General features: G+C 44.4%; 1 protein-coding gene across 11 annotated transcripts in view; it reads right to left on the bottom strand.

The window, feature by feature from the left end:
* Positions 1–1,677: 1,677 nt before the first annotated feature.
* Positions 1,678–26,376, bottom strand: part of ADGRE2 (adhesion G protein-coupled receptor E2) — a 61,495-nt gene continuing 36,796 nt past the window's right edge. For 7 of the 11 annotated variants that reach the window (XM_033198373.1, XM_033198376.1, XM_033198377.1 and 4 more), the window contains 5 exons: positions 25,853–25,919; positions 25,185–25,276; positions 22,527–22,695; positions 22,331–22,441; positions 1,678–1,779 (listed from right to left, as the gene is read on the bottom strand). In XM_033198373.1, coding sequence (XP_033054264.1) covers positions 1,693–1,779; positions 22,331–22,441; positions 22,527–22,695; positions 25,185–25,276; positions 25,853–25,919 — 526 coding nt within the window. In that variant the 3' untranslated portion in view covers positions 1,678–1,692. Of the gene's footprint in view, positions 1,780–10,339; positions 10,411–14,345; positions 15,306–16,258; positions 16,349–22,330; positions 22,442–22,526; positions 22,696–25,184; positions 25,277–25,846; positions 25,920–26,376 lie in introns of those variants that run through there. The other 4 variants (XM_033198369.1, XM_033198371.1, XM_033198372.1 and 1 more) reach the window with 4 other exon arrangements.

The raw sequence follows: 26,376 nt of genomic DNA, 5'->3' as shown, positions 1-26,376 counted from the left end.
GTGCCCGGCAGGATTCAAATTTCAGTTAGACAGGAGGAAGAACTTCAGGAGATCAACTGTAGAGCATGGTGACTATAGTTAATAATAAATTATATATATATATATATATATATATATATATATAGAGAGAGAGAGAGAGAGAGAGAGAGAGAGAGAGAGAGAGTCTCGTTCTGTCATCCAGGGAGTGCAGTGGTGCAATCTCAGCTCACTGCAAGCTCCACCTCCCAGGTTCACGCCATTCTCCTGCCTCAGCCTCCCGAGTAGCTGGGACCACAGGCGCCCGCCACCACGCCTGGCTAATTTTTTTTGTATTTTTAGTAGAGACGGGGTTTCACCGTGTTCGCCAGGATGGTCTCAATCTCCTGACCTCGTGATCTGCCCGCCTCGGCCTCCCAAAGTGCTGGGATTACAGGCGTGAGCCACCGCGCCCGGCCATAAATTATATTCTTAAAAAATGCTAAGAGAGTGGATGTAAAGTGTTCTCACCACAAAATAATAACTGTATGAGATGAGGCATATATTAATTTGCTAGATCTAGTTATTCCCCAATGTATACACCCCTTAAACATCATGTTGTACTTGATAAATACATAATACATAACTACACAAAATACAATTTTATCTGTCCAAAGAAAAATGCCAGTGGGATCCCCTCTAGGTGTGTACTGGGAAGGGCAGAAATCCTCTGTTCTTTGTTGTCTTGAGAGAAAGATTTTGGCCAAAATGACTACTTTAGTCAAAAAGAGAATTTATCGAAGGAAAATAGAGAGCAGAGAATTATTTTTATTTTTTATTTTTTGAGACGGAGTCTCGCTCTGTCACCCAGGCTGGAGTGCAATGGCACAATCTCTGCTCACTGCAGCCTCTGCCTCCCAGGTTCAAGCGATTCTCCTGCCTCAGCCTCCTGAGTAGCTGGGATTACAGGTGCCCGTGACCACGCTTGGCTAATTTTTGTGTTTTTAGTAGAGACGGGGTTTCACCATGTTGGTCACGCTGGTCTCGAACTCCTGACCTCAGGTGATCCGCCTGCCTCAGCCTCCCAAAGTGCTGGGATTACAGGCGTGAGCCACCTCCCTCGGCCAGCACAGAGTTATTTAAAGGGACATTACCCCTTGCAAAGATGAGGTAGAGCAGGCCGCTGAAGGGAATGAGCCAGCAGTAGCCAGAGAGTTCTGCCTTAGGTTTTTCACGATGTTGGGCTCTTCCTTGAAGTTCCCTCCTTTGTCTTAAGTCTCTGCTTTTTTCTTTGCTTAGTTTTCCAACTCCTGCTTTAAGTCTCTGCCTTGTCTTGCCTCATTCCCACCCAGGTTTATGGGGCCTTCCCTTATCATTAGTTGGTGCACACGTGTGGCCTGGTGCTAGATAGGAATCCTACCTAATGGCTGCATTGCTCATTACTGCCACCCCAGGAAGGTCATATAGCAGTAACATCTGTCATATAGCGGTTAAAAGAATTTCTCCTTTGCCCTCCTTTTCAACATGTAGCTAGATTCTGACAGGGTAACTGCAGAGTGAGTGATTACTGGGCATCTTAAGAGGAAATCCGTTCTGCTTAGGTATTTCTGCGCCTCTCTGCTTATACCTAGCATGCAAGTTTTGGGTGGTCCCTGGGGTGTGAGACTTTCCACATCTCCCCTTCCTCAGGAGCTCCCCCTCCTGCTCATGTCTAGCTGTCTGCCTATTCTAACAGTCCTAACAACAACAATGAAATCCCCAGACATAGTCAAAAGTCCCATAGGGGTTAAATTGCTCCCAGTTGAGAACCATTGTCTTAAACACCTAAAAAAAAGAAAAAAAAAAAAACTGTCAGTAATTTTCTTGTTTCTTTTTCTTTTTGAGACGGAATCTCGCTCTGCTGCCCAGGCTGGAGTGCAGTGGCGTGATCTCGGCCCCCTGCAAGCTCTGGCTCCCGGGTTCACGCCATTCTCGTGCCTCAGCCTCCCGAGTAGCTGGGACTACAGGCACCTGCCACCATGCCCGGCAATTTTTTGTATTTTTTTTAGTAGAGACGGGGTTTCACCGTGTTAGCCAGGATGGTCTCGATCTCCCAACCTCGTGATCCGTCCGCCTCGGCCTCCCAAAGTGCTGGGATTACAGGCGTGAGCCACCGCGCCGGGCCCAGTAATTTTCTTAGTAACTATTTTGTTTGTTTGTTTATTTATTTATTTATTCGATACAGTGTCTCGCTCTGTTGCCCAGGCTGCAGTGCGATCTTGGCTCACGCGATCTTGGCTCACGGCAACCTCCGCCCGCCAGGTTCAAGCGACTCTCCTGCCTCAGCCTCCTGAGTAGCTGGGATTACAGGCATGTACTACCATGCCGGCCAATTTTTTTTTTTTTTTTTTTGTATTTTTAGTAGAGATGGGGGTTTCTCTATGTTGGTCAGGCTGGTCTCAAACTCCCGACCCCAGGTGATCCACTCGCCTCGGTCTCCTAAAGTGTTGGGATTATAGGCGTGAGCCATCGCGCCCTGCCCAGTAACTCTGTTTTATGGTTATTTACAATTCTGTAAAGCAGTGTTTCACAAACCTTGAAGCAGAGGAAACAGGACGTACATTTTACAACAGAGAGATAAGCTCTGTGACACACTTAAGTGTCCTTATCATCTTTAGCTTGGGAGTTAAGTAAACGTAGGTAAGTGAGAGTTCTGAGAAAAACCAATTTAGTGAAACATGTCATCTGAATTGAGACTTTTGATTTTATTTTTTCCTTTGTGATTTTTATTTTTTGTGGGTGCATAGTAGGTGTATATATTTACGGGGTACATTAGATGTTTTGATGCAGGCACACAATGTGAATTAAGCACATAATGGGGAATGGGGTATCCATCCCCTCAAGCATTTATCCTTTGAGTTACAAACAATCCAACTACACCCTTTATATTATGTTTAAATGTACAATTAATTTATTGACAATAGTCACCTTATTGTGCGATCAAATAGTAGATCTTATTCATTCTTTCTATTTTTTGTACCTGTTAACCATCCCCACCTCCCCGCCCCTCACTAGCCTTTCCAGCCTCTAGTATCCATCCTTCTACTTTCTATGTCCATTAGGTCATTTGTCTTGATTTTTAGATCTCATAAATAAGTGAGAACATGTGACATTTTGTCTTTCTGTACATGGCTTATTTCACTTAGCATAATGACCCCCAGTTCCATCCATGTTGTTGCAAATGACAGGCAAATCCAGCTAGCAAGATGATTTCAATAACAAGAGCTTTTAAGGGAGAAACGGAAAGTCCTGCTTCCTTTCTTATTTAAATCTTGTTTTCTTATTTCCTTTCTTAGAAGGGACTTGTAAGCTATCTTTCTGCAATTTTATATATCATTTAAAATTGATTTTTCTACCAGAAGAATTAGAAAGATTCTGATTTGTTTCATAGGAAAATCTGAACTAACGTTCTTTGAGCCATGAAGAGGAGAAATAAGACTCTTCTTCATGTTTGTTGTGTGTTACAAAAAATTCATCACATCAGAAATTTGAAGAAAGTCATTGAAGACATATGTGATGTTCAATTCTTGCAGAATCTGGAATTTTTCTGTGCGTTACAGCAAACTCTTGCTCCGAGTTCTTGGTCACCTAGGTTTAAGATCTTTTCTACAGCATCTCCTTCCTGCAAAGACTCTTCTGGATGATGGAAATCTATAAGGAGAACAACGAGCCTCAAAAGACTTTCATAGCAACAACATCCTAAAAGACTGGGATGTTCACACTATGGTCTGAGTTTCTTAATTTCTTTGTTCTCTATTTCTATGGGTTTACTTACCCACTTCTTAAAAATATGTTTACTCACTATGTCTAAAGCAAAGATCAAAATAACTCTTTGTGGAGCTTATGAGACAAATACAATATTTCTTCCAGCTAGAGTTAGCACAGAGGCCCAAGGAACCCTGGAAATCAACGTTACAGTTATATTCCTACTGTAGAATTTATAAAATATACTCCACAATATGCCATCTTCTTTTTCCTTCATGCTGATATAGAGACAGATTTTGAAACCCCAAACAGGAATGTGTGCCAAGTTCCATCTCAAAGGAATGGCATTCAGAATTTCTAGGCCTTCTAATCATATGCCCTTTCCGTGGTACATTTCTGCTTTTCTTGAACAGATGTACTACACAGTTAAAAAAATCTTGAAGATTTTGGCCAGGCGCGGTGGCTCACGCCTGTAATCCCAGCACTTTGGGAGGCCGAGGCGGGTGGATCACGAGGTAAGGGTTCGAGACCATCCTGGCTAACATAGTGAAATCCCATCTCTACTAAAAACACAAAAAATTAGCCGGATGTGGTGGCGGGCGCCTGTAGTCCCAGCTACTCGGGAGACTGAAGCAGGAGAATGGCATGAACCTGGGAGGTGGAGCTTGCAGTGAGCCGAGATCGCGCCACTGCACTCCAGCCTGGGCGACAGAGCAAGACTCCATCTCAGAAAAAAAAAAAAGAAAACTTGAAGATTTCCTGCATATCCATTAATAGAGGCAATCAAGAGTGACTATATCCATCACTTGAATTTTAAGCTACTGCTTTTTCAAATATGATCCAAATATTGAAATTCGTAGGCAAAGATTTCTTTTTGACTTTTTAAAAACTTATTTTTAATTGTAGTTAAAAAAAAAAAACACATACAATGAAATTTACCATCTTAACCATTTTTAAGTGTAATCGTCAGTAGTGTTAAGTTTATTTACATTGTTGTGGTCTCCCAAAGTTTTCTTCTTGAAAACTGAAACTCTGTACTAAGCTTTTCCAACCTGCATGTGGCCCAGGATGGCTTTGAATGTGACCCAACACAAATTTGTAAACTTTCTTAAAATATTAAGAGATTTTATTTTATTTTATTTTATTTTATTTTTTTTAGCTCATCAACTATCGTTAGTGTTAGTGTATTTTATGTGTGGCCCAGACAATTATTATTATTCTCATGTGGCCCAGGCAAGCCAAAAAATTGGACACCCTGCAGTCTATATCCATTAAACAACAACTTCTATTTCCCTCTAGCTCCAGCCTTTGGTAACCACCATTCTTCTTTCTGTTTCTATGAAATTGACTACTTTAGATACCTCATAGAAGTGAAATTACACAGTATTTGTCTTTTTGTGACAAGTTTATTTCAGTTAGCATAATATCTTCAAGGTTTTCCCTGTTATAGTATGTGACAAAACTTCCTTTCTTTTAAGGCTGAGTAATATTCCATTGTATGGATGGACCACATTTATTTATTCTTTCATCCATCAATGCACATTTGGGTTCTTTCTAACTCTGGGCCCTTCCAGATATTCAGCCCTATGAGGCCTTCCTCTGTCTTCCCCCAACACTCCACACTCATTCTCCATTGACATTAAAGTTACTGCCATTCCTCCTTACATCCTCACTCCTTCTTATGTTTCCCCAACCCTCATACTCCATTGCCCTCTTTCACAACAACACATTCCAATTTCTCACAGTTCTCCCTGCCCCCCACTTTGTACTCATGGTTCTAGCTACCTGAGAACCTTCTTTCCATACCAGATGGCTGAGTCCATACTCTCCAGTGTACTTTCCACCCTGCTCTCCTCATTTCCCTCAGGCCTCCACACCTGCCCAGTTCTCACTCCCTCCCCTCTTGTTCCTGCTTCACTTCATACCTATTCATATTCGGCCCACCATACGAAATCCCTACAAGCTCTTCAAGTCCACCCTTCATTGCTGCACCAGCCTCCCTGTATCCTCTTTCCTTCCTAGTCTCTCCCATTCGTGCCCTATTCAACTTGGTCTCCTCATTTGATAACTCCAACTTATACCTGATGCAGTTGCTCCCCAACTCCCTGTTGCTCCAACTTTCTCCCCAGGTTCTCCACAACACCCAGTGCCTCCTCTCAGTATCAGTCTCTTCCAATGACACCCAACATCTCTCAGGCCTCCTCACAACATCCCCAATCTTCCCATCTTCATTTTCTTTTTTCTTTTTCTTTTGTGAGACCGAGTTTCACTCTTGTTACCCAGGCTGGAGTGCAATGGTGTGATCTTGGTTCACTGCAACCTCCGCCTCCCAGATTCAAGTCATTCTCCTGCCTCAGCCTCCTGAGTAGCTGGGATTACAGGCACACGCCACCATGCCCAGTTAATTTTTGTATTTTTAGTAGAGATGGGGTTTCACCATGTTGGCCAGGCTGTTCTTGAACTCCTGACCTCAGGTGATCTGCCTGCCTCGGTCTCCCAAAGCGCTGGGATTACAGGCGTGAGCCACCGTGCCCAGCCACCATCTTCATTTTCAGAATGTTCCACTTAGTTCTTCCCAGCCCCTTCCCTCTTATCCCACCATCAGTCTTTCTTTCTTCTTCCTTTCCTTTCCCTTCCCTTCCCTTCCCTTTCCTTTTCTTCCCTTCCCTTCCCTTCCCTTTCCTTCCCTTCCCTTCCCTCTCCTCCCCTCCCCTCCTTCCTTCCTTCTTCCATCTTCCTTTTTTCTTTCTTCCCTTCCTCCCTCCCTTCCTCCCTTCCTCTCTTTCTTTCATTGTTTTCTTTTTTCTTCTTTCTTTGCTTTTCCTTTCTCTATCTCCTTTTTTTCTTTGTCTTTCTTTCTCTCTGTGTGTATTTCTTGCACTGTAAATTTAAGAGTTTATTATTCAAAAAAAGTTAAAGCTAGCAAAGCAGTTTGTAATAGCCCAAACTGGGAACAACCCAAATGTCTATCACCAGTGATTTTTAGAAATTTCAACTTTTATTTTAGATTCTGAGGGTACACGTTTAGGTTTGTTACAAGGGTATATTGCATGATGCTGAGGTTTAGGGTACAAATGAATCCAGTTAGTGAGCACAGTACCTGACAGGTAGTTTTTCAACCCTTGCCCTCCTCCCTCCCTCCTCTATCTAGTAGTTCCCATTGTCTAATGTTCCCATCTTTATATTCACGCATACCCAATATTTAGCTCTCTCTTATAGGTGAGAACACGTGGTATTTGGTTTTCTATTTCTAAGTTAATTCACTTAGGATGATGGTTCCAGCTGCATCCATGTTGTTGCAAAACACACCACCATCAGTCTTTCAAACTCCCATCCCAGAATGCTCTAAATGTAGATATTTAGGACATTCATAGGCAGTCCCTCACATGCTGCCCTGGTCTCAAGCACCATCCCTCCCTCCCCCTTCCCCCCAACCATTGGCCCCTTTATTCATTCAATTTCTCTTCTTTTTCTCTCATTATTCCTCCTTATAATTCCCATTTCAGCCAACCAACTAATTCGGAAGAATTTCCATATCCAGTACTCTCTTTTGTGTTCAGATCACTAGAACTCAACCTCTGGATATCAAAGTATCACTACTGGAGCTTGAAGACTCCAAATCTGCAGATGCTGAAACTTGCAGGTCAGTGGCCCTGGACTTTCAAACTTCCGGTCCCGTGACATCCGGTCTCCTTAACTTCCGGCTTCCGGGAGCTTTGTCACATACTTTTGGTTTCCGAATTGTAGGTTTCCTGCAAGGAGACTAAGGCCTGGATGGGTCTTTGTTTCCCCAGTTGCGCAATGACTGTTAGATGCAGAAAGGGGAAAACAGCCAGGGAAACTGCTTACAGTGGACCCCCAAGGTGGAAAGCTGGAGGGAGAGGGTTCTTCAAACGTGTACCCTTCAAACTTGTACCCTAGCTCCCTTGTCTTCTGTCTTTGGTGGGCGTGGTCTTGTACTTCAAATCCAGCTGAGAAGCCAAACTCTACCTTAGAACCGTATTTAATGTTTCTAACTGGATGATATAATTCTGGAGAAATGAGATGGGAAACTCTGCTGCCTGCTTGCCCCTTAACTATTGTTTGTCTTTGGATTTCTTACTAAATACCAGAGCTTAATGTTTATTTTCTTACTTAATATTCAAACACAACCCATGAGCAAGTTAAGATTATTTCCATTATAAATAAAGAGAATGGACTTAATAAATTTTAAAAGGTGAAGATATGGGGGCAAATGGATGCTGCCGTCAGCTGACCCTAGAGTTTCCTCTGACCTACCTTCCCCAATCTTGTCTGTGTTTCACTTCTGCTGTGTCCTTAGAGGGGCTATGTGTCCCCTAGACCACAGAGTTCATTGCACTGCACCTTTCCTTTCTCCTCGTTTTCCATCTTACAAATAATCAATATTCCTGGATATACGATCATGTCTCTCTTATATGTTTTAGTTTCTCTCAATTTAGCATTACGCTTTTCACAAGAGTATAGGAATACCTCATTTCATTGCCCTTCACAGCTATTGCATTTTTTACACATTGAATGTTTATGGCAGCCCTGTGTCGAGCAAGTCTGTTGGTACCATTTTCCCAACAGCATGAGCTCACTCTGTGTCCCTGCATGAACATTTTTTAGAAATAAACTATTTTTAAATTAAAGTATGTACATTTAAAAAACACAGAATGCTATTGCACACATTATGGTATAGGGTAAGCATACTTTTATTTACACTGAGAAACCAAAAAATGTGTGTGACTTGCTTTATTGCAATATTCACATTATTGTGGTGATCTGGAATAGAAGTTGCAATATCTCTGAAGTGTGCCTATATATGCTCATCAAATATGTGATGAATGGATGAATAAATTAGTGTAGAGTGAAGTGCTTCTGTGAATCTGAACATCATGGTCTGGAAACTAAAATCTGGCCCACCATCTGTTTCTGTACAGCTAAGAATAGTTTTTACATTTTTTAAATGGGTGAAAACAAGTAAAAAGAAGAATGATATTTTGTGTCACATGACTGATACATGAAGTTCAAGTTCAGTGTCCATAAAGTTTTATTAAAACATAGCCATGATCATTCATTTATGATTGTCTATAGCTGTTTTCATACCACAGTGGTAGAGTTGAGTTGCTGTAAATACCTGTCCCACAAAGCCTAACATATACACTATCAGGCTCTTTAAGAAAACATTTGGCGGCCGGGCGCGGTGGCTCAAGCCTGTAATCCCAGCACTTTGGGAGGCCGAGACGGGCGGATCACGAGGTCAGGAGATTGAGACCATCCTGGCTAACATGGTGAAACCCCGTCTCTACTAAAAAAATACAAAAAACTAGCCCGGCGAGGTGGTGGGTGCCTGTAGTCCCAGCTACTCGGGAGGCTGAGGCAGGAGAATAGCGTAAACCCGGGACGCGGAGGTTGCAGTGAGCTGAGATCTGGCCACTGCACTCCAGCCCGGCGACAGAGCGAGACTCCATCTCAAAAAAAAAAAAAAAAAAAAGAAAACATTTGGCGACCCCTGCCCTAGGTAGACTCCATGGGGATATGGGCTCTGCACTCATAGGGACCCATGTGTTCCAAGCCTCCAGCTGTGTGTTCTGCTTCCTCAAGCAGAAGCTGACTCTGACATTCCCCATCTCACCTCAGGGGTCTCTTTCATGCAAAGGGCATGCAGAATCCCGTGCACCCATCATGTGTGTAATAAAAGGCGGATGTTATATGGTCTCTTGAACCAGGCTTAGGCATGGAGGTTGAGGATCAGGAGTGACTTGAGGGTACTGACTGACAGAGCAGGAGCCCCGTTATTTTGGACAAACACTGCCACTTTAAGTTTCAGCTTCCTTTTTAGACTTCTTGATTTAAGGAAATTACTTTTTTAAAAACTATAAGCAGCCAAAAACAGCAGACAGTAAAACATAGTTAAAACAGCTCGGGCACAGAGGAAGGTGGGGGAAAAGTCTCTTGGGTAACTGCCAAACTTCACCTTGATACAATGGGCCCCAGTAAAACAGTGGGCCTTAATAAGCACATTCCTTTCCCTACAGGCGCACTAAAATAGGGAAGCTAAAAGCAGACTTGGGGGGTATCCCTGCAGCTGCAGAAAAATGTATAAAAACAAACACATTGCTCTCCCTCCCATATAATCACAACAAAAAAAACACAGAAGCAGTCCAAGCCTCTAATAAACTCTCCCACCCTAAACCCTTAAAAACTCTTAGTCTGTAAAAAAGTGTGACTCTAACCTAACTCGGCCAGCAGCCCCTCTCAAGTGTGTTTTCTCTAAAATAAACCTGTCTTAGCCATCAAGCCACCTTTCGTATTTCTTTCCTCTTTTTTTAATTCTTTTTTTTTTTTTTTGAGACAGTCTCGCTCTGTCGCCCAGGCTGGGGTGCAGTGGCCAGATCTCAGCTCACTGCAAGCTCCGCCTCCTGGGTTTATGCCATTCTCCTGCCTTAGCCTCCCGAGTAGCTGGGACTACAGGCACCCGCCACCTCGCCCGGCTAGTTTTTTGTATTTTTTAGTAGAGACGGGGTTTCACCGTGTTAGCCAGGATGGTCTCGATCTCCTGACCTCGTGATCCGCCCGTCTTGGCATCCCAAAGTGCTGGGATTACAGGCTTGAGCCACTGCGCCTGGCCTCTTTCTTTAATTCTTACACTGACCTAGTGGAGGCTTGGCAAGGATGCTTGTACCAAGTGGGTCACTTCTGCAGTATCTATAGAGAAGGAGAAATGGCTAAAAGTAGAGATACCAGGTTGCCAACAATGGTTACTTGGGGGGTAGCATTCAAAGTTCTCCAAAGCCCCTAAATCAATACTCATTGAGTTTATACAGACAGGCACAGAGCAGTGAAAAACGCTGAGTTGACAAAGCAATGCTCTACTGTTTTGGTTCTTATACAAAGGTGCCCAGAGGATGGAGACGGTAGGTAGTGTAGGGCAGTGCAACAAGCTCCAGCTCTGGGACCAGTTGGATGGGGTTTGAATCCTAACCCTGGCTCATGTTAGTGGGATGGCCTCAGTCAAGTCACTTAACACTCAGGATCTCAATTTCTCTTTTGTAAAACAGAGGCCAGGTGCAGTGGCTCATGCCTATAATCCCAGCACGTAGAGGGGCTGAGGTCTGTGGATCGCCTGAGCTCAGGAGATTGGGACCTGAGCCTGGGCAGCATAGTGAGACCCATGTCTCTACAAAAAATACAAAAATTAGCTAGGTGTGGTGGCACGCACCTGTAGTTTCAGCTACTTGGGGGGCTGAGGCAGGGGGACTGCTTGGGCCTTGGGAGGTCGAGGCTGCAGTGAGCAGTGTTTGTACCACTGTACTCCAGCATGCGTGACAAAGCAAGACCCTGCCTCAAAAAGAAATTAGAATCTACCAGGTTGAGTTGCTTTTGGAACTTAACATTATAATCTATGTGAGATTTTATATGTACATACATATTTCCCCTAGGAGCTATGGTTAGTGCTTGGACGAACGGAGGTAAGATGGCGCACTTCCGGGTTCTTCATCACCAACTTTTCCCACGCACGCGAAAATGCAGCCGGCGCCGGGGAAGGTGCAGACCAACCGGGCATGCGCCAGGTGCCCTCAATCTGAAGAGACCAAGATTTACCTGGTCGCACCTACGAAACGCCCCCTGACACGCCCGTGTCCCACCTATTGCCCTCCCACTCCTAGAAAAGCCGCTCCCGATGGACGCCAGGCGCAGACTTCCCAGCCCCACTCCTGTCGGGACTGCAGGAACTCCGCCCGAGAGCTCACCGGGCGACTCTCTTGGCCTCCTGAGGCCGACAGACCTCTCCCTACCCACCTTCTTCCCTGAAGCTAGGTGACCAAAAATAAATTTGCAGTTTTGCTCCTACCCTTGTCTACTCGCTGGTTCTTTTGTGCCCGCTCTGGTGGTCTTAGAAAAACAAATCAGTTAGGTATTTGCTAATTCAGTGTTCACAGTGACTTTATAGAGTTATAATTACTGCAAATAAAGACAATCAACTGCACTTTCAAATTGCTGTAGTAAGTGGCTGTGTTAATATCCTAACACTATACAGGGATGCCCATTTCCTACAACTAAACCAGCCCTGAATATTGTCCAACTGTTCAGTTTTTGATAATTTGATAGAATTTTGTTCTTGTATTATTATTATGCTTTCCCTGATTACTAATGAGGATAAACATCCTATGTAATTATTAGCCATTTGTCTTTCCTTTCCTATAATTTATTTATTGTAGTTTTTTTTTTTTTTTTTTTTTTTGAGGTGGAGTCTCGCTCTGTCGCCCGGACTGGAGTGCAGTGGCCAGATCTCAGCTCACTGCAAGCTCCGCCTCCCGGGTTTATGCCATTCTCCTGCCTCAGCCTCCCGAGTAGCTGGGACTACAGGCGCCCGCCACCTTGCCCGGCTAGTTTTTGTATTTTTTAGTAGAGGCGGGGTTTCACCGTGTTAGCCAGGATGGTCTCGATCTCCTGACCTTGTGATCCGCCCGTCTCGGCCTCCCAAAGTGCTGGGATTACAGGCTTGAGCCACCGCACCCGGCCTGTAGTTATTTTTTAAAGAGATGGGGTCTTCCTCTGTCACCCAAGCTGGAGTGCAGTGGTGCGATCATAGCTCACTGCAGCCTTAAACTCCTGCACTCAAGTGATCCTCCTGCCTCAGCCCCCTGAGTAGCTGGGACTATGGGTGCATGCCACCACAGCCCACTCTTTTTTTTTTTTTTGGTAGAGACAAGGTCTTGCTATGTTGCCCAGGCTTGTCTCAAACTTCTGGCCTCAAACGATCTGGCCAACTTAGCCTCTCAGAGTGTTGAGATTACAGGCACAAGTCATTGTGCCTGGCCCATATGGTTTCTTTATTCATACATTTGTATATATATTTTTTCTAGTTTCTTGTTTACTTTTTTAAATAAATGGTTTGAAAGAGTTCTTTCTAACTTAATTTTATGCTCTTTTTTTCTGAGACAGAGTCCTACTCTGTCACCCAGGCTGGAGTGCAGTGATGAGATCTCAGCTCACTGTAGCCTCCACCTCCCAGGTTCAAGTGATTCTCCTGCCTCAGCATCCCAAGTAGCTGAGACTACAGGTACATAACACCGCACCCTGCTGATTTTTGGTATTTTGTCTGTACAGACAGGATTTCACCATATTGCCCAGGCTGGTCTCGAACCACTGGACTCAAGTGATCCGTCTGCCTTGGCCTCCCAAAGTGCTGGAATTACAGGCATGAACCACCGCACCTGGCCTATTTTATACTCTTAACATTAATCTTTTGTAATGTAATGTAAATATTTTAATTATTTGACATCAAACTTTGTTTATGATGTTGTCATTTAGAAGCTTTAAGATTTGTTGAAATAAAACATTTCAGATTTTTATTTTATTGCTTTTGCTTTTTGGTTCTTGATTAAGAAGCATTTCTGTAGCTGGAGGTTATAGTTCCTGGAATTACATATATTTCCATTTATTATGTTAATAACTTTACTATTTATTTTTAGACTTTCAGTTCATCAACCTTTATCTGTGCAACTTCAAAACTTTTTTTAAATTTTAATTTTTTGGGGACAGGGTCTCACTTTGTTACCCAGGCTTGAGTGAGGTGGTGTGATCATAGCTCTCTGTAACCTTGAACTCCTGGGTTTAAGTGACCCTCCCACCTCATCCTCCCATGCCTGGGACCACATCTGGCTGTGCCCGCGTGTGCCACTGAAGTGGCGTCATTGTCTGGGATAATACCCAAGGTTCGTTGTCTCATGCCAAGAAAATTAAGGACGTGGACACACACAAGGAGTGAGTTTAGGAGTGGAGGGTTTTTTTTTTTCTTTTTTAGACAGAGTCTTGCCCTGTTGCCCAGGCTAGAGTGCAGTGGCATGATCTCGGCTCACTGCAACCTCCGCCTCCTGGGTTCAAGTAATTCTCCTGCCCCAGCCTCCTGAGTAGCTGGTATTACAGATGTGTGCCACCACACCTGGCTAATTTTTGTATTTTTAGTAGAGACAAGGTTTCACCATGTTGACCAGGCTGATCTTGAACTCCTGACCTCAGGTGATCCACCCACCTCAGCCTCCCAAAGTGCTGGGATTACAGGAGTGAGCCACTGCGCCTGGCCAGGAGCAGAGGTTTAATAGGCAAAAGGAAGAGAAAGGAGAACAGTTCTGTCTCTTGTGTGGGAGAGGGGCGAATGAATGGGAATTCTGACCCTCGTCATAGTGCACCGGATTTTGTAGACAGGCTTGAGAAGGCGGTGTCTGATTTACCTAGGGCCTACCCCTATGTAAGCTGGCCACCCCACCCTAATCTTATTATGCAAATGAGCTTTCCACTTGGCTGATGCTATGTTGTCTGCTTTTTACTGTACACATGGCTGGCAAAGAGAAGGGAACTTGGAGCTGCCATTTTGGACATGCCTAGTCTAGGTAGCTTTTTCCTATTGGCACAGCTGCCAGCATTCACCCGTGCAAGCTTCCAGCTTGCTTATCTATGTCTGCAGCTCGATTTTACAGGCTGCTCTTTGTTAGAAAAGAAAATGATTTGGGGACTGCTTTTCATTAAACAGAAAATCTTACTGAGGACTTCCTACCCTTGCTATTTACCTAAATGACTTTTCCTTAACTCCTATATCACCACCATGCTTGGCTAATTTTTAATTTTTTTTTGGGGGGGGGTAGAGATAGGTCTCACTCTGTTGCCCACGCTGGGCTCAAACTCCTGGGCTCGAGCCATCCTCCTCTCTCACCTTTCCAAAGTGCTAGGATTACAGGGCATGAACTGTGCCATACCCATCTTCGAAGTTTTATGGTCATGTAGAATCTCTATTCAAGGAAAGCAGATAATAGACAGGGGAAAGGGCATTTGCTTGGCACATTTAGGAGTTTTGCAGGTCATTCCCTAGAAATGGAATTTGTTGCACATTCCTGATCTGAGAAACTTTAGAAATTGTTCTGCATGTTGGTGTGAAGATGAAAGATGTGTTTATAAAACAGTTTATACTTCAATTGCCTAGCAGTAGAAACTTGATTTCTGGGAATTTCAGCTTCTGAGTCAACTCTAGCTGCAAGAGCCACTTCATTTTCCCCTAAAAGCTCCATGAAGGCAGAAGCCGTGTCTCTCTTGATCTATGTGTGAATAATCAATATTTTTCACGTGACTAAATAATCAAACCCATAGAACTAGAGAACAACAAGGAAAAAATTAAGAAATCCAGATTGTGGTGTGAACATTCTAGCCCTTTCGGATATTGTTGCTGTGAAAGTCCTCTTAGGCTCGTTTTCCTGCTTCATTTTAAGATCTGGAGGAGTCTTTGTAGGAAGGAGAGGCTGTGGGAGAACCTTCTATACCTTCATAAATATTGTGCTTCAGAGTGACCAAGATATGGGCCACAGCTGGCCATCCGTATGCTGAGAGTTTGCTGGGCACATTGTAGGGCATGGAAGAATTCCGGTTTCTGCAGGAATTGAATGCCAAGCATGCCTTCCATAACATCCTTCATATTGCTGACATGGTGAATTTCTTGAAACACATAGAACAAAGTCTTTTCCTTCCCCTCTAGATGGCTGAAATATTGTTCAGATTTTCCACGGGCAAAGAGGGAAGATCTTATTCAGAAGATTTTTCTAGTTAACCTGAAATATATATATATATATATATATATATATATATATGTATATATTTTGTTGTTGAGACAGTTTCACTCTTGTCGCCTGGGCTGGAGTGCAATAGCTCGGCCTCGATTCACTGCAACCTCCGCTTCCTGGGTTCAAGTGATTCTCCTGCCTCAGCCTCCCGAGTACCCAGGATTACAGGCATGCACCACCACGCCTGGCTAATTTTGTATTTTTAGTAGAGACAAAGTTTCACCTTGTTGGCCAGGCTGGTCTCGAACTCCTGACCTCAGGTGACCCGCCTGCCTCAGCCTTCCAAAGTGCTGGGATTACAGGTGTGAGCCACTGCAATATATTTCAGCCTGGCCTGAAATATATATTTTTTAGAAATATCTATAAGACTATAGAAGGAAAACCTATAACTTCCATTTTAAAAAGGAAATAGGAAATTAGTTAAATAAGTAGATTATAGCTGCTTGTGCCACAAAAATAAGTATGTGAGATGATAGATAGGTTAATTTGCTTCACATATAGATAACCATTTTATTGTCTATATGTATACCATAACTTTGTGGGTTAAACCTCAAATATACGCAATAACATTTATTTAAAAAAAGAAATTTAAGAAGTCTTTTTTTTTTTTTTTTTTTTTTTTTAGAGACAGGGCCTTGCTCTGTCACCCAGGCTGGAGTGCAGTGGCACCATCTCTGCTCACTGCAACCTCCACCTCCCAGGTTCAAATGATCCTCCTGCCTCAGCCTCCTGAGTAGCTGCAACTACAGGCATGTGCCACCATGCCCGGCTCATTTTTTATTTTAATTTTTTGTAGAGATAGGGACTCACTGTATTGCCCAGGTTGGTGTTGAACTTCTGGGCTCAAGTGATCCTCCCATCTCAACCTCCCCAAAATGCTGGAATTCTAGGTGTGAGCCACCACGCCTGGCCATAAGTCATTAGTCATAAGGTTTTCTTACCATATATATTTGTTAGGGCGACATCAAGAGGCCATATCAGCTTTCATTTTGTTCCATCCTGTTCTTAGAAGCTCCATCTTTGTATGCTTCCTAAACCCCAAGTTACCAAAGTTAAGAGGAAGTAAACGTGCTGCAGTAAAATATCTATCTGGGCCAGGTGCGGTGACTCACGCCTGTAATCCCAGCACTCTGGGAGGCCGAGGTGGGCAGATCACTTGAGGTCAGGAATTCGAGACCAGTCTGGCCAACATGGTGAAACCCTGTCTCTACTAAAATACAATAATAATAATAATAATAATAATAATAATAATAAATTAGCCGGGCTTGGTGGCAGGCGCCTGTAGTCCCAGCTACTCAGGAGGCTGAGGCAGGAGAATCGCTTGAACCTGGGAGGCAGGGGTTGCAGTGAGCCGAGATAGCACCACTGCACTCAAGCCTGGGTGACACAGTGAAACTCCCTCTCAAAAAAAAAAAAAAAAAAAGATGTATCTGAAGTAGGGTGATTATAGTTAACATTAATCTACCATACATTTCAAAATAGCTGGAAGAGAATAATTTGAATGTTATTGGTATGAAGAAAAGATAAATATTTAAGGTGATAGATATCCCAGTTACCCTGATTTGCTTATATGAGTGTAGCAAATTATCACATGTGCCTAGAAACTATGCACGTCTACTATGGATCAATTAAAAAACATTTAAAAAGATCTACCTGTTTCCAAATGTATGTCTTGACCTCTGAGCTCCAGGGTTTGTGTAATGTTGCTTTAAATGTGGAGTTATAAAAGAAGGCAGGTGGGAAATTAATGAAATGTTAGAAGTGTTATCTATTGTTAATCACATAAGATTTAAAGGAAGAAGGATTGAGTTCCTTTTTTTTTTTTTTTTTTTTTTTTTTCTGAGACAGGGTCTTGCTCTGTTGCCCAGGCTGGAGTGCAGTGGTGGGATTGTAGCTCACTGGAGCCTCAACCTCCTGGGCTCAAGCGATCCTTCAATTTCAGCCTCCTGGTAGGTGGGACTACAGGCACGCACCACCATGCCTGGCTAATTTTTGTATTTTTTGTAGAGATGGAATTTTGCCATGTTACTTACCCACGATGGTCTGGAACTCCTGAGCTAAAGTGATCTTCCCGCCTTGGCCTCCCAAAGTGCTGGGATTACAAGTGCGAGCCAATGCGCCAGGCCTGAATTCCTTTTTTCCATACCTTTTCCATCTCCAGTATGAGTTATTTATTCCCAGGTTCATAGGAAACTCAGTGTAATTTCTAGGGTTCGAGATGGGCAGCTTCACTCGCTTATATAGTTAGTATTTAATGGATAATTAATACGTGCTCAAGAGATTAATATTGTGCTTCAGGAAATTATTCAGTAGTGATCACAAGACATTCTGTTTGTATGAAACAAGACTGCAGAAAGCCATGGCAGGGACTGCAGAATAAGAGCAAGACATACACATTTTCTTTTCTTTTTCTTTTTTTTATTTTGAGACTGAGTCTCACTCTGTCACCCAGGCTGGAGTGTAGTGGCTCAATCTCGGCTTTACTGCAACTTCTGCCTCCTGCATTCAAGCAATTCTCGTGCCTCAGCCTCCCAAGTAGCTGGAATTACAGGCACCCATCACCATGCCTGGCTAGTTTTTGTATTTTTAGTAGATGTGCGGTCTTGCCATGTTGGCCAGGCTGGTCTCAAACTCCTGACCTCAAGTGATCTGCCCACCTTGGCCTCCCAAAGTGTTGGGATTACAGGTGTGAGCCAGCATGCCCGGCCAAGACACATACATTTTCAAACACCAGACATACCAAGTTTTAGGAAACAGTAGAAGATAAAATGACATTAAGTAACGCAATGGATTTCCTTGGTCCTTTGTCTGTAGTTGGCAGAAATATCTGGTCACACACTTAAATTTCAGAAGCCTTTTTTGGCTATCTGATGACCTAACTCTAATTCCCTACACAAAAGTACATTTCCTTCCTTCAATGTGTATATCATTTCCAGTGGCTGTGTGGGGTGAAAGGGTGATAAATACTTATGCAAATATCTACAATATGAGGCAGATTTTGATGATTCTGCAATAGGTAAACCCAAACTATATGGGTATGATAGAATAATGACCTCCCAAAGAGGTTCACATCCCTAATCCGCAGAACCTGTAAATGCTACCTGACATGGAGAAGACTTTGCAGATATGGTTATGAAAAGGATCTTGAGACAGGAAAATTGTCCTGGATTGTTTTGGTGAACCCAATGTAATTACTGAGGTCTTTATAAGTATGAAGGATGTAGGAGAGTCAAAGACAGGGATGGGCGGGATGCAGTGGCTCACATCTGTAATCCCAGCACTTTGGGAGGCCTAGGCAGGCAGATGGCTTGAGGCCAGGAGTCCAAAACAAGCCTGGCCAACATGGTGAAACCCTGTCTCTACTAAAAATACAAAAATTAGCCGGGCGTAGTGGCGGGCACCTGTAATCCTAGCTACTTGGGAGGCTGAGGCAAGAGAATCGCTTGAACCCAGGAGACAGAATTTGCAGTGAGCCCAGATGGTGCCACTGTACTCCAGCCTGGGTGACAGAGCGAGTGAGACTCTGTCTAAAAAAAAAAAAAAAAAAAAGACAGGATGGAGATTTAATGACAGAAGCAGGAAAGGGGGATGACTGACATGACTTGATGATGGAATCCACAGTGTGGGTGAAAGTCTTACCTTTGGAGAGGACAAAAGAAATTCAGTCAAAATATGAGAATGTGGAAGGCAGATGTTCACGTTTGGTTGTATGATTGAGAGCATGGAGTTTACAATGTGTCATCATGATGACTTGGATTTGTGTGTGTGTGTGTGTGTGAGAGAGAGAGAGAGAGACATAGGTGGTGAGGGCATTTAGTGAGAACAGAAGAGGAAATCGAAGATCCTGTGTTGGAAACAGGGATTGTGCAGGTTGGATGAAAAAGGTAACGAGGCCAGGTGCGGTGGCTCACGCCTGTAATCCCAGCACTTTGGGAGGCTGAGGTGGGCAGATCATTTGAGGTCGGGAATTTGAGACCAACCTGACCAACATCTCTACTAAAAATACAAAATTAGCCAGGCTTGGTGGTGCATGCCTGTAATCCCAGCTACTCGGGAGGTGGAGGCAGAAGAATCGCTTGAACCCAGGAGGCGGAGGTTGCAGTGAGCTGAGATAACGCCACTGCACTTCAGCCTGGGTAACAAGAGCGAAACTCCATCTCAAAAAAAAAAAAGAAAAGAAAAAGGTAATGAGAGAAATGCAGATGCAGAAAGGGTGCCTGACAGTGTGGTGGGCTTCTTTTCAAAACTTAAAAAAAAAAAAAATTGTTACTTATTTATTTACTTTCGACAAGGGATCTTGCTCTGTCACCCAGGCTGGAGTGCAGTGGCACAATCATAGCTCACTGTGGCCTTGAACCCCTAAATTCAAGTGATCCTCCTGCCTCAGCCTCCCAAGCAACTGGGATTATAGGCATGGACCACCATGCCCAGCTAGTTTTTATATTTTGTGTAGAGATGGGATTTTGCCATGCTGCCCAGGTTGGTCTCCATCTCCTGGGCTCAAGCCATCCACTCGCCTCTGCCTCCCAAGTAGCTGGGACTACAGGCATGTGCCACCATACCCAGTGAATTTTTAAAACTTTTTTGTAGAGATGGGGTCTTGCTATGTTGCCCAGGCTGAATAGGCTTTTTTCTCTCTCTCTCTCTCTTTTTTTTTTTTTGACAGAGTATTGCTCTGTTGCCCAGGCTAGAGTACAGTGGCATGGGGCAATCTTGGCTCACCGCAACCTCTACCTCCCTGGTTCAAGCAATTCTTCTGCCTCAGCCTCCTGAGTAGCTGGGATTACAGGTGTGCACTACCACCCCTGGCTAATTTATGTATTTTTAGTAGAGATGGAGTTTTGCCATGCTGGCCAGGCTGGTCTCGAACTCCTGACCTCAAGTGATCTGCTCACCTTGGCCTCCTGAAGTGCTGAGATTATAGGCATGAGCCATGGTGCTCGGCCCTGAATAGGCTCTTTAAATGGGAAGGAAGACTCAAGAGGCCTAAATCTCACTGGCTGAAGAGACTGTACACTTCTGTGTTTTTTTTGTTTTTTTTTGTTTTTTTTTTTTTTTTTTGAGACAGAGTCTTGCTCTGTTGCCCAGGCTGGAGAGCAGTGGTGTGATCTTGGCTCACTGCCAGCTCCGCCTCCCAGGTTCACGTCATTCTCCTGCCTCAGCCTCCTGAGTAGCTTGGACTACAGGCGTCCGCCACCTCACCCAGCTAATTTTTTTTTTTTTTTTGTATTTTTAATAGAGATGGAGTTCATTGTGTTAGCCAGGATGGTCTCGATCTCCTGACCTCGTGATCTGCCCGCCTCGGCCTCCCAAAGTGCTGGGATTACAGGCGTGAACCACCACGCCCGGCCGACTCTGTACATTTCACACAAATCCAAGTATTCTTACTTTGCTCATCGGCAAAATGGGGTTAGAATTACACATACAATCTGGAGAAGATGGAAGAAGAGGTGAGAAAAATACAAGAGAACTTTGTATGTCTAAATTAATAAATGTTGGTTATTAGTCATCAGTGTCATGAATTATCCCATTCCATGGAGGCACAGGATAACACGGCTTCAACTGATCCTCAGGTTGTCCCGGGCTCAAGTGATCTTCCTGCTTTGGCCTCCCAAAGTGCTGGCATTACAGGCCTGAGCCACTGTTCCTGGCTGATTTATGAAAAAGCGTTTAAACTGAGATATTTGCTAATGGTTAACGAGTCAAGGAGTCGCTCAAATGTGAGCCCTCTTAGGGCATCACCCACTGATTCCCAGGTTGCCCCATGTGTTTTTAAAACTTTATGTATTTAATTCTATTATTAGTATTGTTTTTTAGAGAAGAGGTCTTGCTTTGTCATCCAGGCTGAAGTGCAGTGGCATAACCATAGCTCAGTGCAGCCTCAAACTCCTGGGCTCAAGTGATCCTCTCACCTCAGCTTCCTGAGGAGCTGGGACTACAGGTGCACACTACCACCCTCAGCTAATTTTTAAATGCTTTATAGGGATGAGGTCTCACTGGGTTGCTCAGGCTGGTCTGGAACTCCTGTCCTCAAGCAGCTGTCCTGCCTCAGCCTCCTAAAGTGCTGGGATTACAGGCATGAGCCACCATCGCTGGCCCCATTACTGCTTCTCTTTCTGAGTTTTGCAGGGGGTAGAGGGTGCTGAGTAGAGGCACTGCCCACTACCCACTACTAAGTGGCAGTTGGTAGAGGCAGACTTGTTAAGAGAGCCTAAATCCCAGTTAACACCTATTTCTGTTTAATTCATAAATATGTACAGCGTTTCCTCCCATGCTTGCCTTTATGGGGTGGTGGTGCCAAGTGACTGTGAGATAGACTAGTATGTAGAGAAAAGGGATAGGGTAAATGCTTCTGAGTAGAATGTGCATCACTGCTTCAGATCAATTCCTGCTCATTTAGTTAATCATGTATGGCACACAGTAGGTGTCCAATAGGAGTGTTTGTGTGTGAGAGTCAAGATAAGCACAGTTCCCTAAGGAGTAAGAGCCAAGGATTTTTTTTTTTTTTTTAAGTTTTGGGATAGGGTCTCACTCTGTTGCCTGGGCTGGAGTGCAGTGGCATGATCATGGCTCACTGAAGCCTCAACCTACTGGGCTCAAATGATTGTCCCACCTCAGCCTCCCGAGGAGTAGCTGGGACTACAGGTGCATGCCACCATGTCTGGCTAATTTTTATTTTTATTTTTTGTAGAGATGGGATCTTGCTGTGTTGCCCAGGCTCGTCTTGAACTCCTGGCCCCAAGTGATCCTCTTGCCTAGGCCTCCCAAATGCTGGGATGACAGCAATGCTGGGATGACAGGCTATGACTATAATCCCAACAAGCCTGACTGATTAAAAAAAAAATAAACATGTAAACTGAGATCATTGCTAATGGTTAATGAGTCAAGGCATACTCAGATGTGAGCCTTTCTAGGGCATCGCCTGCTGTATTCTCAGGTTTCCTTGTGTGATAGGCACATGCTCCTCAGGTGGGTCGGTTAGTGAAATGCTCTGGAGCAATGCGTGATCTTACCGTGCTGGGTTTGGAGGTGTCAGCCTTTGCACTGCTGGAGAGTGTGTGCATCTCAGACTCAGTTCTCAATTTCCTGAACCCTTTGGACCATTTCCTGTATTGCTCCCGGACCTGCAGAGGCAAAGTGTACCCTGGGTCAGCTCACGGAAAGCAGTGAGGACAGGAAGAGTATTGGGTGGGAGCTGGGCAGTGGTACCTGCTGGCTGAGGAGGCAGTACACCAGGAAGATGAAGACGCCCTGCAGGCTGTTGATGATGGTGAAGAGGTAGGCCATGACCCGGGCAGCCGGACCCACCTGCAAGATGCCCAGACACCACGTGCAGCCCAGGATGAACAGCTGAGCTGTTGCTTTAAATGCCAGCATCCTGCATTGAATAAGAAAGGAGGCTGGTGATGCACTCAGAGAAACAGAATCAAGGCTATTTCATCTGTACCCATGGAGTCCTCTGCCCTCCCCTGTAGATGATTTCTTAGACTGGGCTGTGATCAGCTTAGATATTTACTGTTAATGATAGCCCACAATAGAAATGCCACCTGGGGATGGGCACGGTGGCTCACATCTGTAATCCCAGCACTTTGGGAGGCTGAGGCAGGTGGATCACCTGAGGTTAGGAGTTTGAGAGCAGCCCAACCAACATGGTGAAACCTGGTCTTTGCTAAAAATAATACAAAAATTAGTCAGGCGTGGTGGAGGGCGCCTGTAATCCCAGCTACTCAGGAGGCTGAGGCAGTAGAATCACTTGAACCCGGGAGGCAGAGGTTGCAGTGAGTCGAGATAGTGCCACTGCACTCCAGCCTGGGAGTGACAGAGCAAGACTCCATCTCAAAAAAAAAAAAAAAAAAAAAAAAAAGGTTATTTTTGAACATGCAAAGAGATTTCTGTGTTCATGAACTACACAGTCTCTTCAAATCACAAATACAACCAAAGCATGACATACGAAATTTGGAAAGGATAATGATAGGAACCTAGAAGAAAGCGCATTAATTTTGCACAAGGGTGCCTGTAACAACAAACTGCTCAAGCCCTACAGAGGAATTTTTAAAATTTATTTTTATTTATTTAATTTTTTTGAGATGGAATCTCGCTCTGTCACCCAGGCTGGAGTGCAGTGGCGCGATCTCGGCTCACTGCGACCTCCGCCTCCCGAGTGCAAGTGATTCTCCCACCTCAGCCTCCTGAGTAGCTGGAATTATAGATGCCCACCACCTCGCCTGGCTAATTTTTATATTTTTAGTAGAGACAAGGTTTCACCATGTTGGCCAGGCTGGTCTTGAACTCGTGACCTCAGGTGATCCGCCTACCTCGGCCTCCCAAAGTGTTAGGATGACAGGCGTGAGCCACCGTGCCTGGCCCCCACAGAGGATTTAATGTTGATTAGGATTTTCCCAGAGGGAGGATGGCACGAGGAGTGATGAGGAGCCTGAACTGAGGATACGGTATGAAGGTGCAGGCTGGGCTGTGGGAACAGACATGAAAACGTACATATTCTTTGCACTTTTTTTTTGAGTAGGAGTCTCGCTCTGTCACCCAGGCTGGAGTGCAGTGGCGCAATCTTGGCTCACTGCAACCTCTGCCTCTCAGGTTCAAGCAATTCTCCTGCCTCAGCCTCCCGAGTAGCTGGGATTACATGCACCTGCCACCACACCCCCCTAATTTTTGTATTTTTAGTAGAGACAGGGTTTCACCATGTTGGTCAGGCTGGTCTCTTTGGCCAAGCTGGTCTCGAACTCCCAACCTTGTGATCTGCCCCCTCCAACCCTCGGCTTCCCAAAGTGCTGGGATTACAGGCATGAGCCACCGTGCCCGGCCTTCTTTGTATTTTAAAAGTGCTAACTTCTTTGCACTTTTGTTACAGGACTGCTTACAGAAGTCCAAAGAAATTTTTAACCTTTTAGTTTATTGATTCATAATGTTTGTACATCTTTATGGGGACATACATGATGTTTTGTTAACACGTATAGAGTGTGTCATGATTAAGTCAGGGTATTCAGGGTATCCGTCACTTTGAGTGTCTAGCATTTGTGTGTGTTGGGAACACTTCACATTTTCCCCTCTAGCTATTTTGAAATATACAATATATTGTGAACTAGAGTCACCCCTACTCTGCCATCCAACATTATAACTTATTCCTTCTATCTGATTGTATGTTGTACCCATTAACCAACCTCTCTTCATCTCCTTGCCCACTCACACACCTTGTCCAGCCTCTGGAATCTATCATTCTACTTTCTTTTTCTTTTTATTTTTTGAGGCAGAGTCTCGCTCTGTCGCCCAGGCTGGAGTGCAGTGGTGCGATCTCAGCTCACTGCAACCTCCGCCTCCTGGGTTCAAGCGATTCTCCTGCCTCAGCCTCCCGAGTAGCTGGGACTACAGGCGCCCCCCACCACGCCCAGCTAACTTATCATTCTACTTTCTGCCTCCATGAGATCAGCTTCTTTAGCGCCTCTCTATGTAAGTGACAACCTGTGCTATTTATCTTTTTGTGCCTGGCCTATTTCACTTAACAGAATGACCTCCAGTTTCATCCATGTTGCTGCAAATGACATGGTTTCATTCTGTTTTGTGGTCGAATTGTATCCTATTTTGTATGTATACCATTTACCAGCCAATGAAGATTCTTCTGGTTGCTCCGGGATTCACTAACAGATTAGACATGGACAAAACATTTTGCTTGGGGTGTCAACAGGATACCACTGAATCTGAGACGGCTGCCATAGAAGGATGGCTATGTCTGTTTACTCTGGGTGCCTTCAAAAGACCCTGAGATGGGACCTCAGTGGCTATTGAGGCACATGGCATGGCTCTTGGGAACCATACATGTCTGTGTTGTTGTCACCCCCTTCTCCATCTTACCTTGTGTTCTGGAGGGTGGACACTTCATTATTGACGGAGGACAGTCTGTTTTTCAAAATCCAGAGAGTCACCAGAAGGAGAGCTAAATTCACCTTCAGGAAACCACAGAAGATTTGTTGAATAGAATTTGAAACCCATTATCTCTCTCTCTCTTCTTTTTTTTTTTGGTCAGACAGGGTCTTGCTCTGTTGCCCAGGCTGGAGTATGGCGGTGCAATCTCAGCTCACTGCAACCTCCGCCTCCCGGGTTCGAGTGATTCTCCTGCCTTGGCCTCCCGAGTACAGGCACCCACCACCACGCCTGGCTAATTTTTTATTTTTAGTAGAGACAGGGTTTCACCATGTTGGCCAGGCTGGTCTTGAACTCCTGACCTCAAGTGATCTGCCCGCCTTGGCCTCCCAAAGTGTTGAGATTACAGGCGTGAGCCACCACATCAGGCCTCAAGCCCATTATCTCTTCATCTTAGCCTGTCTAACATGAATTATACACATAAGTCTTTTTCTTAAATATTGAGTAACAGAGTTTGAAGATTCAAGAATGGTCTTAGGAAACCTAACCCAACCCATGACAACCCAAGGGGCATTCCTGCTCTTGTCACCATCTTTATTATCTTGCTTTTCTAATGACCCTCAGCGGGGCAGCGAGGATGCTCAGATGATGTCACTTACAGAGAAGATGGCGCAGGCAGGTCCAAGGAAGCCCCATATAAATCCCTTTTCTGGTTGGAGCCAGCAGCTGAACAAGAGAGAGAGATTAAAAAAAAAAAAAAATACACCGGTTTTTGGAGATATGGAACAATTATGTAAATCTATTCCTTCCCTCCTCACCACTTCCTCCCTTTCTTCCTACATCAACAGTATTGAGTGTTTCTTTAGCGATAGGGTGTGTGGTTGGCTCTGAAGATACAGTAGTGAGATCTAAGAACACGGTCTTAGATCCCCAAAATTTCAACTCAGGGAGGATACACGCAATTAGACACATTCTAACGATGAAACAGAAATGGAAGGTTGTGCCAGGCACAGTGGCTTACACCAGGACTTTGGGAGGCCGAGGTAGGAGGATTGCTTGAGGCCAGGAGTTTGAGACCAGCCTGAGCAACATAGCAAGACCCCATTTCTAAAAAAAAAAAAAAAAAAAAAAATGCCAGGTGTGGTGGCTCGCACCTATATTCTCAGTTACTTGGGAAACTGAG

The sequence above is a fragment of the Trachypithecus francoisi genome, unplaced genomic scaffold, assembly GCF_009764315.1.
Source record: "Trachypithecus francoisi isolate TF-2019V2 unplaced genomic scaffold, Tfra_2.0 Lachesis_group5, whole genome shotgun sequence".
Classification (NCBI taxonomy): domain Eukaryota; kingdom Metazoa; phylum Chordata; class Mammalia; order Primates; family Cercopithecidae; genus Trachypithecus; species Trachypithecus francoisi.
The sequence above is the reverse complement of the archived record's forward strand: the minus strand, read 5'-3'. Positions and strand labels throughout refer to the sequence as shown.